Source organism: Notamacropus eugenii, chromosome 4 (genome assembly GCF_028372415.1).
Source record: "Notamacropus eugenii isolate mMacEug1 chromosome 4, mMacEug1.pri_v2, whole genome shotgun sequence".
In the NCBI taxonomy this organism is placed as follows: domain Eukaryota; kingdom Metazoa; phylum Chordata; class Mammalia; order Diprotodontia; family Macropodidae; genus Notamacropus; species Notamacropus eugenii.
In genome coordinates, this window is record NC_092875.1 from 85,465,154 (window position 1) to 85,479,852 (window position 14,699).

A 14,699-nucleotide genomic window follows, 5' to 3' on the forward strand; every position below is an offset into this window, starting at 1 on the left:
AGGGCTCTTTTTCAGGTATGGGTTTGAATAAATGGAGTTTTTGAAGTCCCTTCCTATTCTGAACTTCTGCGACTCAATTTTTCTAATGCTCAGTTTCCTCATCTATAAAATGGGTATGCTATAAGGTCTCTCTCCTCCAATCCTCTGATCATCTATGTCAGAAAGGAGGCACCTGAGAAGGGAACCAGGGAACATCTGTTGTCCTCCCTCCCCCTTCAGGCTGGCCCCTGTTTGAGTGTTAAGTATTCTGCCCCAGAAATCAGTGGGAACACATTGGAGGGCCTTCTAGGGACTCTAGTCTATGGCTGAAACCTCGTTAATGCCTTGCAATTCTTCAGACTCAGTGAATGTGGAAATTGAAAAGGATGTTGAAGACCTAAGTTTAGCCCCTTCATTTTCTCGAAGAGAAATAGGAGACCATAAGAAGGGAAAAAATTGCCCAGTGAGTTGTGCCAGAGCTGGAAGATCTCCAGGTCTACAGGTCCATCTGCATGAAGCTGATTCTGTCCCTTTCTCTCCTTTCAGGACTGTGATCTCTTTGACCTAGAGAGGCCAGCCTGTCTATACCTGCTTACTCAACAGAACCGATCTGTGCACAAGGAAGGAGAATACCAACACCTCTGTCCACCGCCAACTCCTCTAAGGCCACTAAGAGAAACTGGATTTGTAGGACCTGAATGAAAAGCACTACACCGCACAGACATACACAGACCAGAGAACACCACTCCCCCATGTCTCCCAGGCCAGATCCCCCTACACATAGACATAAATGTCATACCCAGGCCATGGGATTCCCCTGCCTGCCCCCAAACACACAAGCAACATGAGTCCAAGGACACCTCCCCACCCCTACCTACCCTTCTCCTATCTCTCTAGATTTCTGAACTGGGAAGGATGCAGGTTCCACAGAAATGTGAAGATGAACTTCCTAACCGGAAGAGTTACCCAGGAATGAAATGTACTCCCTCAATAGGGAGAGAACTGCCTATCATTGAAAAGTTCTCAAGGAAACAATGAATAGATTTGGAACTGGAAGGAACCTGAGAGATCCTGAAGGTCAATGCTCTCATTTTACAGATAAGGAAACAGGGTAGGAGAAGGGAAATGACTTATGCAAGGTGACATGAGTAAAATCACCAGAGTTCAACCTAGACCCTCTGAGATCAAATCCAGTGTTCTTGCCACAGATCCCCCACCTTCCACCTAGTTGGAGATAATAATCATTATTTGGTTATTTAGAGCGCTTTTAAGGTTTTACAAAGTAGTTTACTCACAACTCCCCTTGAGGCAGGTTATTATACTTGTTTTACAGATAAGAAAACAGGCTCAGTGGACAAGTAACTTGACTAGCGTCAGAAACCTATAATTCCTTGAATTATATCAGAATAGACTGCATGACCTCTAAGGTCCCTTTCAGCCCATTCATTTTTATGAAGGCTCTGCATATATCCCGGGAATAAGATTCTATGATTCTGATTCCTAGGACTTGTTCCTTGGGAAACAAGCCCCTCAATCCTGGGAAACACTTCCATCATTCCTTGAACATGCTCCCCATGGCTGGGTATCTCTCAGGTTCCCCAAAACTGATCATGCCTTCTCCTCTGAGTAAGGTCTGAAAGATCCTAGACCACTTGAACCAACCCCCTCCTTGCCCGAAGTTCACAGGCTTGAGAATCTGTTTGTTCCAGGGACAGCTGAGAGCCCAGATCAGGCTCAAGAAGAGATTCACTTTCCTTTCCTTCCTCATTTTGGTACCTTCCCAGGGCAAATGGACAAGGGAAAAAGCATTAGGTGCCCCAAGCTAAAGCTTTCAAATCCTTGTAAGGGACTCCAGCTCCCAACTTCACCCCGCCCACAATTCCCCATTCCTAAAACCAGGAGCCTAGGTTCTCGGCGGAGTCCCCTATGTATTTTCAATTCGAGCCCCCATTTCTTAGTCCAGGAGTATTGTCCCCGTCCCTGCAAAGTCCTCATTCTTCAGCTCAGGAATCTGGGTACTTCACTTCATAACTCCCAGTTTCCTCAGCCCAGGGTACATGATTCCCCTTAACTCTCCCTCTCGTCAGTACTAGAATTCAGAAGCCCGAGCCCCACAACATTTCTTAGCTAAGGATCCCTCCCTCTGACATGACCCCATATTATGAAGCCAGGGTTTCTGCCCTCCTGACACCCTCAGCGCACACCTGTAGACTTCTCTGGACTTGATGTGTGTCAGTTCCTGCAGCCTCTGGTCCCGGCCAGCTTCACTTCCCACCTCCACACATTTAAACCTGGCACCTCCCAGCACCTTTCAGCCCTTCCCAGCCCTAAAGCGCCTGAGAGCTGGAGGCTCCTCCCCCTGGCCAGCCTTTCCTACTCCACCTTCCCCAGCCCCGCGCCCTTTCTAGGCTTGGCTGTTCACAGGTGGAAGAGAGGTGTAGAGGGGGGAGAGTTAAAGGGCTTGGAGGGGGAGCGGAAGACTTAGGTTAGGAATGAGCTGAGAAAGCGACACCAGAAGGAGTGAGGGTGGTGGAGGTGACTGCGAACAAAGTGCAGCTGGGAAGGGACAGTAGAGCCACCCCACCCCCACCCCCCAACCGGGCGCCGGGGCAGAAGGTGGGCTGAGGGATGAAGCCAGCTCTGACTTCGAACCCCACTCTCCACCCCCGAGTGTGGAGCAGCCAGATTGACACTGAGCCATTCAGGTGTGCGTACATACAATAGCGGACCTACACCACCTCAGGCAACCCCCACCTACCTCCCCTTCCCCCCCCCCAACCCGGGTCCCGAGCTGCCCGCTTGTTGTGGGAGTATCCAGGGATGGGGCCTGTTGCTGGGGATGGGGGAAGTCAATAGGGCCGGGCGCTTCCTTCCCTCCCGACGCCTAACGTCAGAGGAAAGGAATGTGGTGGTAGTGGGAGGGGGCACACAGGTAGGACCGGGATGCTACCATTCCTTGACCTAGGTTGATTATGGGGTTGGGAGCCATCCTTCTCCCTCCTCTCCAGCCCCGAAATGGCCCAGGTGAGTCGGGACGAGTACAGTAGGGTCCTCCGCCTCCGCTATGGGAAACCCTGTCCTCCCCAGTCTCTGTCTGTCAGCCCTGTGGAGTGTAGGGGCGCTTCCCAGGACTAAATGGCTTACGTGAGTCGGGGCCGGGGCAGGCAGTAAAGGGACCCCTGGTCCGCCTTGCCATCACATATACCCCATATCTGAACAGTCCCATTCTATCATCACTCCATGTCTCTCAGAACCCTGGAGTCTGAGGGGTGATTCTAGGTACCTGGCCTTAAGTAAACTGGTTGCCTAGGACCCCAGAACTGAACAGAGGGACCAGACTAGAGTGGCCAGCTCAGGGACCTCCACAGACTCGGTTTCTTCTAACCCCCAGCTGTAGGTAGCCTGGTTCCCCCCGCCGCCGGTGCTGGGGGGTGGGGTGGGCGTGTTGTATCCTAGCTGAGGAATGGTGGGGGTTTCTGCCCCTGGGAAGTTCCTCCTCCCTTCTTCCTCTACTGGCGCCTTCGGGAGAAGAGACATTTGAATCTAGTTTGCCAGGGAAATTCTGGGTTGGGGAAGGGGGAGGGGAAGGAGACGGTAGGCAGATAAGGACAGCCGCAGGAGAGTAATTAGTGTTTATATAAAACTTTATTGCTCAGGAGTGAGGGTAGCGGGAGACCTAAGTCCCTGGGGGCAGGGCTGCTGGTAGACCGGGCTCCTCGGTTGCAGTTAGCAGGGCATACACAGGAACAGGTGAATGCATAGACGTCCAGCCTACCGAGGACTGGGCTCGCCCGTCAGACTCCCCCAGCCCAAAGCCTCCTGTGCCCCGCCCGCTCCCGTCCACTTGCACAGCCCGGGCAGTCCTGGAACTGTCTTCTGGAACATCTCCCCGGAACTGGGGGATGGGGGGCGAGGAGGTGGGGAGGGAAGGATAGGTGTGGCCCCATCTCTCCTCCCCCACCACCCTTCCCCTCCTCGGTCCTAGAAGCCCTGATCTCCTTCCCCTCAGCAAGTGACTTCTAGATTGGTCCACAGCTCAGGTCTGCCTGGGCTGTATTCTCGTGGCCTCCAGCTCCTGCTTGCCCTCCTCTGGTTCACTCTTCCTCTGTCCTGGTACTTGCTCTTTCCCCTCCAGCTCTTGCTCTGCCTTTCCTAGTGCCCACCCTGTACCCTCTGGTACATTCTCTGTCTGTCCTGGCGCCCACTCTGTGCCCTCTGCTGCCTGCTTTGTCCTTTCTGTCTCCTCTAGTGAATCTTGTAGAGCATCCTTCCCCATTCCCTCTGTCTCTTCCTTAGATCCCTGCTTTGTCCCTTCCAGCACCTTCTCCTTCCATCCTGGTACCCTCTCTGTAGCCTTCTGTGCCTGCTTTGTCTCTTCCTCTTGTAGATTCTCTCCCTCCCCCAGTGCCTTTGATCTCCCCTTTGCTTCCTGTTCTGACTCCAGTGTCCTTTCTCTCCCTTCTGATGCCTGCTCTGTGTCCTCTGGCACCCACTCTGCCTCTAGTACCTGCTTTATCCCCTTCACTTCCTTCTGTGCTTCTTTCTCCAGCACCTGTCCTGTGCCCTCCACTGCCCACTCTGTCTCTGGTACCTGAGCTGTCTCCTCCAGTGCCTGCTGTGCTTCTTTCTCCAGTTTCTGTCCTGTGCCCTCCCGGGCCCCCTCTACCCCTTTCCCACCTGCCTTCTCTGTTTCCTCTGGTGTCCTATCTTTGCTCTCCAGTGCCTGCTCTCTCTTTGATACCTGCTGTATCTCCTCTGTTTCTTGCTCTTTTGCTTTCTCTGGCATATGTTCTGACTCCTCTGGTGCCCACCGTGTAGCTTCTAGCACCTTCTCTGTGCTTTCTGGGTCAGGTACTTGCCCTGTGCCCACAGGCACCCGGATAGGCTTGCTTTCCACTGATGCCTCTATAGCCGCTCTGGGCTTGCTATCAGTGCTGCTAGTAAGCATTGTGGTGCTGAATGGACGGGGTGCCCTGTCCCCAGATCGGGTTCTTCGAAGCACTGACTGTAAAAGGGAAGAGAGAAGAGTTGGCATCAGTGTCTTAGACTTACCCTCATGCCCACCCTTGCCCTTTCTAATCGTGCTGTCCACCCCCTGTTTGGGGTAGGTATGTGTCAGTGGTCATAGGCAGGGAGGAGTCTATGCTCAGGAAGCTACCACTGGCTGAGGGAGGTCCTAGAGAGGGACCTTGGTGGTAGAAGACAGTGGGGTCAAGGGATCCCAGAGGAGGAACTAACCTGAGTATCCAGATGCCTTCCTGCTTATCACCCATCAATCTCACCTTTCGGGCCTGGGGACTGTTGGGGGCTGAGGCGCTGCTGGAAAGGCTGAGGTTAGAGGCAGAGCAGCTCCGAGATAAGGTTTTGTGAGGGGGGTCAGGGGTCCCATCTGGAGTCAGGAACTTCTCATTAATCTTAAGGTTGGTTCGTCCCTTCACTGACAGAAAGAGAGAGGAAAGGTCAAAGGTTTATAAGCATTTGGGTGGGGTGGGGAGAGAAGGAGAGAGGGAGGGTTTAGCAGTTTCTCTATTCATTTTCACCTTCCTCCTATCCTCCCCCTCTGGGCTAAGTCCCTTGGCCTTCAAGACAACAACCTATTGATTTTCCTGTTTTTGCCTTGATATGGCCAGGTCTTTATACGTGGCTTCTGACTCATGGCTCTCTGACTTTTTCAGGTATACCCTTCCCCTAGTTGGCCCAACTTGTCCTGATGTGGCCACACTAAACTTTTCAGACCTCCCCCCACTCCACATTCTACTCTGCACTGACCACCAATGTCCAAGCCTCATTTTTGTGTCTGTCCTACATCTCCATCCTATGCCCATACCTCCTCAGCTCACATCCAGGGCCTGCTTCCATTTTGAAAATCCCTTCCAGGGCTTCAACTCACCTCTGAATAAAGACAACTCCCAAGCCTACATCTCTATCTTTAATGTCAACCTCTGTATCTCTCATTCTATTACCTCATTTCTACACGGGAAAAAAGTGGCTAAAAATTGCCCATCTGCAGATTATGAAATGTTGGATGCATAGCTCATTGAGTCAGACCATTGGTAAATGTTCATTGAACAGACTCTGCAGTTAGATAATGAAATGGGTCCAGAACTGAATGGAGGCAAAAAGGACTCGGACTGGATCATGTCTGAAAATGATCCCTAGAACGACATCTTAGTCTCAAGGCCTACTAACTTACAGAGACCCAGGCCTCAGTTCCTGCCCCAGCACAGGATCACAGACTTATGCCTCCTTAGATTTTGTAGAGGGCCCCAGTCTTGTCGCAAGGCCTTCCCCAACGCCCTACCCTAGTTCCAGATTAAGAAAAACTTCCCTATCTCCTCCAACTTCTGTCCTTGCTCTAGGGTTTGACTCCCCTTGGCCATACCTCTGCCTCACAGCAGGTAAGCCTCATGGTACTTCACAGGACCCATCACTACCACCTACCAGGAGATTGAAACTTGAAGGAAGTTGTTGGACCTTCTATTCATTTGCCTGCCTCAAAAGCCTTCTAACCACTGATACTCTGCCTCTGCTCATTCATCAATGGGTTAGCATGCTTCCCCACCCCACCCCAGACTATTCCTTATCCCGATGATTCTGATTCCTCAGCCCCATGTACACAAACCTTGTTCCCACTTTCCTCCCTCTGTTTCCCATTCTAGATCTCTCTGCCCCTTCTACGATTTTTTATAGAATGCTTGCTCCATAATTAACACATTGGTTTTTATCTCAAACCTTTTCCTTTTCTGGCTCCCGCTGAGATGTGGCTTCTATTTAATGACAAGGATGTTTTCAGTTGGACTTTCATTCACTGGTTATGGTTGTGGACTCTTAATATTCTTTGCTCCCCATTGCCATTTCTAGACTCTCCCTCAACCACCATCATTCAACAGACTTGTCCTTTGAGGTTCATACAATCCAAATCTATCACTCAAACCAGATCCAGGTGGCCTTTATCTACTGACCCCAAAGGACACTCCCCTATCTTTAATGAGGTCAGGGCCTGGTTCACAGTCTTTCACTCTACCCTGAGTCTGCTCTCCTACCAGAGGACTTCAATATACACACTTGGTTGGTTGTTGTCCTTCATTCTCGAAGAGGACCAAAATGACATCACCATGATAAAGTAAAATTTCAGTGTGTCCGACTGTGGCTGATCAGACCAATATGAGCTTGGAATGCTCTACCACAGTTGGGCACAGATAGTCCATGTTAATATTTGCAGTAGATATCCCAAATCTGCACATCCCACATTTACTTTGTGCTTGCTCTCTCAATTCTGCTTTGCTCAAAGAGCACAGCACCTTTTCTGATGTGGACACGCCATGCTGAGAGGTCCTGTGCCAGTGTCTCCCATGTTGCACATGCAAAAATATACTGATGCTCTCTCAACTACCCTAATATATCAGTTCCTCAAACCATTTAGTTCTCATACTCTATTCCACCGCTCTACCACAGCTACACAGAGATCTTCGCCTTTACGTTGCTGTTTCTCACAAGTGTTCCACTTGTATGTAAAATTCCTTTATCTGATCATAACCTTTTGGCATTCCATCTTTCCCTATGGCTAATGACCCATAACTTTATTCTTCATCCTCACCATTACCTTTAATCCCTCCACTCCTCAGTTCTCTCCCAGGTCACCAACTCTGCACTGGCTATATTCCCCTCCCTTTCCTATCTTGATTATATGTTCAACTCTACACTTTCCTCTACCCCTAAATTCCTTGTTCCCTCATCCTCTAGCTGACTAATTTTGCCAAGCCTCATCCTTAGATTACTTCCACCATCTGCCTCTTTGTCCTATGCACGTGCTCCTGCAACATGGAACCATGCTGACTGCACCCACTACAAATTTACATTACATGATCTCAATTGTGTCCTCGCTGCAAAAAGATAATCCTTTTACATCTCCTAAATTGATTCACTATCCCTCTTACCACAGTTGCTATTCCAAGCCTTTTCATCCCTCCTCAAGACTCCATGGACCTAATACCCCCAGTCTCTCAGCTGAGGATCTCACTGCAGATTTCACACACAAAAATGAGGCTATTCATAGAAAGCAGCTTCTTCTCCACTGTTTCCACACTACTCAGACGTCTCTTAATATTTCTTCCTCCACCCCTGTCTCACATGAAGTGGCTCTCCTTGAAAAGGCGAGCATTCCCTCTTGGTCACATCCCCTCCTCTTTCCTACTGCACATCATTTCCTCTATCATCCCTACCCTAATCTTCAAACTTTTCTATTGGCTTCTTCCTTGCTGTTTACAACCATGCTCATGTCTACCCAATTCTTTAAAAATTCTCTCTTCAAGAAGTTGGAACTCAAAGTTATAGGAACAACTGTCGAGTACTGTTCTTGCTACTAGGAAATAAGAAATACAGGTAAAGGGGTACAGAAAGTTATCTGGCCCTACAGGACAAAAGAAAAGATGGGGACAAGGGAAGGGAGGGATGATAGAAGAGAGGGCAGATTGGTGATAGGGGCAATCAGAATGCTTGATGTTTTGGGGTGGGGGAGGGGACAAATGGGGAGAAAATGTGGAACCCAAAATTTTGTGAAAATGAATGTTAAAAGTTAAATAAATAAATTTTTAAAAAAAATTCTCTCTTCATCCTTCCATTCTCACTAGCTACCACCCTATATCTCTTCTTACATTTTCAGTTAAACTCAAGAAGGCTGAACATACTAGATGCTTTCACTTCCTATTGCTAACTTGGTTCTAACCTCCCTGCAATCTAACGTTCAACTGAAAATGCTCTCTCCAGAGTTACTAAATGATCTCTTAATTGCCTTGACGATGGCCTTTTCTCAGTCCTCTTCAATATTTCTCCTTTTTAGGTTTTTTGACCGTACTCTCTCCTGTTTCTCTTCCTACCTATCTGACCATTCCTCAGTCTCCATGGCAGGTTCTTCCTCTAGATCATGCCCCCAGTGATGAGGGGGATGCCCCTCAAGGCTTTGTCCTGGACGCTCTCCTCTTTTGCACCTGTGCTATCTTTCTTGGTGATCTCATCAGCTACCATGGATTCAACTACCTTTTCTAATTGCATGATTTCTCAGATCTATATATTTACATCCCTAATCTTTTTCCTGAACACTCTTGCCACATGACCTGACTTCAGAACTGATGCCTGCTGAAGCACTGGACTAAACATATTTTGTCTGGTTTGCTGGCCAGGAGTTGGATAGCTTTGAGATTATTTCTTCCTTTCCCCATGAGATTTTTGAAAGTGGTATTCTTAAAATTGCTTTCTCTCAGCCGTGCCTGAGAAACATCTGTCCAGAAGACGGGGTGGAGATAATTGAGATTTAACAACTTACTAGGAGTGGTGAGACATTGCCATGGTAGAGTCTGAGGAAGTGGAGATTTCAGGCTCTCCCCAGAACATTCTGGCTCCACTGTTCCAGACTTCTAACTTTTTTCAATTCTGCTTTAGTAAAATGTATGATAATCTACATATTAATGAAAAAAATCCTTTCTGATCACCTGAATCTGAATGGGATGCGGCAGCAATGAGCTAAATAACCTATAGATTACTGTTTAGAATTTATTCATACTTAGACTAGAATAGAACAAATCAGGGCTAGGGTCCTTAGTGGAAAAGCTGGAAAGTATGGAGACCCAGACAAGTTTTATATACGCTCACCCAGGAGTGGGGAGCTGGAGCAGTTTGAGCTCAGAATGCCATCTGGTGGCTTCTGCAAAGATCGTAGTCTCAATAAAATATTCAGGTCCCACTTCCACATCAGTGTTGATGGAAAGAAAATGTTCATGTAAGTGGAAAACCATCCCACTTTATGATTTTTATGACCTAGTCTCTCTTCCTCTCATTATCTTGGACACCTTCTTCTGGGAACATACCAGTTTGCCAATGTCCTTCCTAAAACGTGGTACTAAGAAAGACAGTGGGATGATCATTTCTCTAATTCTGAGCTTGGTGTCTTCATTAATGTCCTTTAAGGTCATACAGAGTGGCAACATAGTGTAGGAGAGAGGGTTTGACTTAGAATTAGGAAGACCTGAGCTCAGGTCTTGCTTCTTCACGGTACAGTGGGAAAAGTGCTGAAGTCAGAGGACCTCATTTCAAACCCCATCTCTGATATTCCCTATATGAGCTTGGGTAATTCACTTAATTTTCCTGATTCACATTTTCTTCATTTGTAAAATGAGAGGGTTAGACTAGATTAGGCTAGGATTCTTGCGGTCCCTTTGAGATCTAAGATCCTACCATAGCCTGAGAAGAAAAAGGGCATCAAAACCCTATCGTATCAGAGATGTGAATTGCCTTGGCCACATATCTTCCTTATATGAACGCTTCACTACCAGCATACTCTCTGTCCACTCTTCTTACTCACTGTCTGTGTATGTATCAGACAGTGTGCCCCTGGTTTATGGGGGATTGTTTATATTTATTGTTTGTAGCTGTTGTGCCATTTTATTAAGTGCCTTTTCTTTGAGCTAATTGTGCCTACTGACTGATTATTAAAGGGAAGCATACCAGTGGGAGCTTGTGAGCTACAGGGTTATATATTTTTTTGTAGGCAGACCCTATAACCTAGAGGTAGTGGCCTATCTACAGAACTCAATCTGAGAATTTGAGTGCCAGTGGGAGTTGAGGGAGTAGTGCCAGAAGGAGTGTTATGCAAGCCACTGATAAAAATGTTAAATAGCACAGGGTCAACGTTGGGTCCCTAGAGCATTCTACTGGAGAACTCTTTCAAAGTTGACATGGAACTCTCAATGATTACTCTTTGAACTCAGTCATTTAACCAGTTCTGAATCTAAATTGTCTACTCCACATCTTTTGGTCTTTACCACAAGTATGTTATGAAAGGTTTTGTAAAATGCTTTGCTAAAATTTTCATATCCCTCCCCTGATCTACCAGTTTAGTAACTCTGTCAAAGAAGGAAATGATATTCGTCTGGTATGATCTATCAGGTTGGGTTTTTTTTTAAGTTTTATCGATTCCCTTTGTTTTCACATAGCAATCGTTTCCAGATTTATAACCCTTTCTCTTCCTCCTTGCAGCAAGCCTTCCATTGTAAAAATAGCTGAGGAAAATCCATGGACACAGTGGCTATGTCTGACATTACATAGCAAGACCTTGATAAAGTACTTTGTCTTTCAGATATTCACTAATCAACTCAAGCTAATTCAATCGAACAAGCACTTATTAAAGCACATTTATCATGTGTAAGAAGGTACTGTACTAGGCACTGAGAATACAAAGACAGAACAAAAACCAGCCTTGACCTCAAAGAACTTATGTAATTCAATCTAGAATTCTACAGGTAATTAAAATCAAGGTTACTGGCTATAGTTTATAGAGTCCTATTTTATTCCCCTTTCTTGGAAGCCATATACATTTGTCCTTCTTCTGTCCTGCAGTACTTTCCCTTCTCCACAATCTTGTAAAGATCATTGAGAGTGGCATAATAACCATATCTTAAGGTTCTTTCAGTATTCTAGAGAGTAGTTCATGAGATCCCCAAGACAGTAGGGACTCTTAATATCTTCCAACTTATCTTGAGTAACATCCCTGTTACTCTCCTTTCCAGTTCAAAAGTCATCCTTCTTGGCAGAAAAACATGGAGGCAAAATAAGAGGTGAACAAGTTTATATTTTCTCCCATCATCCATTATCACCATCCTTTTCACCCAGAGCAGTAGTCATCCTTTCTTTGGTTTTCCTCTTTTCCTCAACATAGTTTCCCTTCCCCTACCCCACTTAGTCCTCTTGGCCAGCCTCAATTCCTTATGAGTTTTAGCAATCCAGACACTATCCTTAAATATACTTTTGAGTTTATTCTGCATTATCCCCAATGACTACACCATGGATTTTTGAATGGCAGAGTGATGTAATGGAAAGAGTATTAGGTTTGGCGTCAGCTGAGATTTGAGTTTGAGTCCCAGATCATTCTTATATGTAAGGGTTGCCTGACTGGAAAAAGTGATTTAACATTTCTGAGCCTCACTTTCCTCATACATAAAATGTATTATTCAAACAATCTTTGTAATATTTACTTTACAGGATCATTGTGAAGAAATCATTTTGAAATTTTTAAAGCGCAAGATGGTTGAGTAGTTTGTTATTACTGCCAGGGTTGTGATCTGGTTCCCAAACTGATCATCCACTTCCTCTTTCTAGCCAGATGCCCCATAATAAGTATAGTCTCACCAAAACTGCACTAATTTCTCATTCCATTGATTGCCAAATGCTCTCCAATATATGCTTCATCCTTTGGTTCATAGAATTCCTCAAAATTCTTGCTATACAATGCCTTTCTATAGTACCTTTTATGTAATCTGTTGTTTTAATATAGTAGATCTTGAAGTGCAATCCAGGGACCCCAGGGGGATCACCAAGATCCTTTGGGGGGGAGGTCTGTGAGGTCAAAACTATTTTTGTCTTAATGTTAAAACATTTTAAATTTTAATATGGCAAACATCTCTAGAAACAGCCCACATAAACAAAAAGCTCTTTAGGATGCTCAATAATTTTAAGAGTGTAGAGGGTCTCAGGACCAAAGAGTTTAAAAACCGTGTCATTAATGAGATCTCTACTTGGCCAGGGTGTTGTTTCTCTTTTCATTTTCCTATCATCTCTAAGCAGTTGAGAAAAGAGGGAGGTGTAGAGCTGAACTATTCGGGGCATTTAACATAAAACCAGTTGCTTAAGGTCATTCTTTTTTTTTTAAGTAACAAATGCACTTTATTGATCTGCAGATTAAAGTTATCCAGCAAAGATTAGTAACTAGTTCATTCCCCCATTTCAACAGCTAGGTAGCTGTCAAACCTGATAAACTTGTAGGAGCCATGCCAGCTCTCACAGCAGCACATTATTGACATTTTTGGCTTCACCTGCAGGATTAGAAAAGCAAGGCATTATTCTAGCTTAGGTCCCAAGTGCAGGGCTGCTGTCTAAATCTATTTTCTACTTTCTTTTGTACTTTTTTTTTTTTTTTCAGTTCTTCACCTTTTGCAATAGAAGCCTTCATGGAATCAAAGAGTTTCAGGCATCCATCCCATTGGGTCTTGCCTTTGAAGTCCAACATGTCAGGATTCTCTCTGTGTTTTACATCTCCAGCTATAACTTGCTTGTAGTGGCTACACTATGACACTATGGGGAGGGGGGAGGGGTATTTGACAAGAGGTCTGAGGGGTATAAGAAGAAGACACCAGAAGAGTCAGGAGGTCTAAGCTTTGGAGTTGGGGTTTACACTTGTATCATGAGATCAAGGGGCATGGTCATTGACAGCTGTATTGGAGACCTCACCACAGTCCCCACCCCTTGGACCAATCATGTGCTTGGAAGGAAGGTACCAGAGGCAGAACCTGGCCTTTGACTATCTGGTGATCAGTCTACTGAAGCATTGAACCAAAGAACCCTAGTCTGGCTTGCCAGCAAGGAGCCAGAAGGCAGTAAGTAAGATGATTTCCTTCTTTCCTCAGCATGACTTTGAAAGTAGTATACTGGAAAGTGTTTTCCTAAAAAGGCATTCAGGCACACCTGGGAAACAGCCATCTGGAAGACTGAACAGGGAATGTTGAAATTTCAGACATGACTAAGAGTGTTGAGGCTTGAGAGTTTTAAAGCCAACACTGTTAATTTCATTTCCACTGTAGTTAAGAATCCAGGGGGACTAGGATTTCAGAATGCTTAGAGCCACCCTACTGCTAAAATCACCTTTTGACTGGATTATCGAAATGGGGACAGCTAGTGGGTAGAGCACTGTGCTTGAAGTCAGGAAGACTCATCTAGCCTCACACGCTGGCTATGTGACCCTGGGCAAGTCACTTAACTGTTGCCTCTGTTTCATCATCTGTAAAATAAGCTGGAGAAGGAAATGGCAAATATTCCAGTATCTCTGCCAAGAAAACCCCAAATGGGGTCACAGACAGTCAGACACCACTGAAAAATAACAATGAAGTTACCTTCTGGTCAGTATCCCTGCCTCAAGTTTCTCCCCTGTAACCCTCCATTCAGCTGCCAAAGAGACTTTCTGAAAGTGTATGTCTGACCATGTCACCTCCCCCCAACACACACACGCACACACACACACACCTCAATAAATTCCAACAGCTCCCTATTACCTGTAGGACCAAATATAAAATCCTCTTTTTAACATTTAAAGCCTTTCACAACCTGTCTCTTTCCTACCTTTCCAGTGTTATTACACTTTACTCGATCCATACATTCTATGATCCAGTTACATTAGCCTATTTGCTTTTTGTTTCTTAGCCAATACATTCCATCTCCTAATTCTATGTTTTTGCATTGCCTGTCTCTCATTCCTGAAATGTTCTTCTCCCTCTTCAACTCTGTCTCCTAAGCCTGGCTTCCTTCAAGACTCAGCTCAAAGGCTGTCTTCTTCAGGAGGCCTTTCCTAGTCCTTGGAGTTGCTAGTGCTTTCCCTTCAAGAGAATCTTCCATTTGCATTGGAGAGTGGAGGGTTGGAGACCACAGCAGAGAGGTCTCTGCTATCTTTCTAGAGGCATAGATTCAAGATGTTACAGGACTTGTAAAAATGATGACTACCTACTTCTGGGACCTCATGTGGGTACAAATGATACTAGCAGAAGAAACCTACAAAGCGGTACTAAAGATGGCAAGAATTTGAAGACCACAGGGACAACCCTTGGTTTCTATCACTGCTGCCCCTTAAAGGTAAGAGATTCAGAAGAGAAAAGCAGATTTTGGAAGAGAACTGTTACTGA

General features: G+C 46.0%; 2 protein-coding genes across 5 annotated transcripts in view; both read right to left on the reverse strand.

Moving 5' to 3' along the window:
• EPPK1 (epiplakin 1) overlaps positions 1 to 2,272 on the reverse strand; it is a 29,756-nt gene extending 27,484 nt beyond the window's left edge. Inside the window, exon 1 of the mRNA XM_072602613.1 lies at positions 2,184 to 2,272. The gene's annotated coding sequence lies outside the window, so the exon portion shown is untranslated. The remainder of the gene's footprint in view (positions 1 to 2,183) is intronic.
• Positions 2,273 to 3,605: 1,333 nt separating this feature from the next.
• The window catches only part of LOC140500248 (microtubule-actin cross-linking factor 1, isoforms 6/7-like), a 75,385-nt gene continuing 64,291 nt past the window's right edge, over positions 3,606 to 14,699 (reverse strand). For 3 of the 4 annotated variants that reach the window (XM_072602614.1, XM_072602615.1, XM_072602616.1), the window contains 2 exons: positions 5,262 to 5,416; positions 3,606 to 4,984 (listed from right to left, as the gene is read on the reverse strand). In XM_072602614.1, the coding sequence (XP_072458715.1) occupies positions 4,016 to 4,984; positions 5,262 to 5,416 (1,124 nt within the window). In that variant the 3' untranslated portion in view covers positions 3,606 to 4,015. Of the gene's footprint in view, positions 4,985 to 5,261; positions 5,417 to 12,667; positions 12,843 to 14,699 lie in introns of those variants that run through there. The other variant, XM_072602617.1, reaches the window with a different exon arrangement.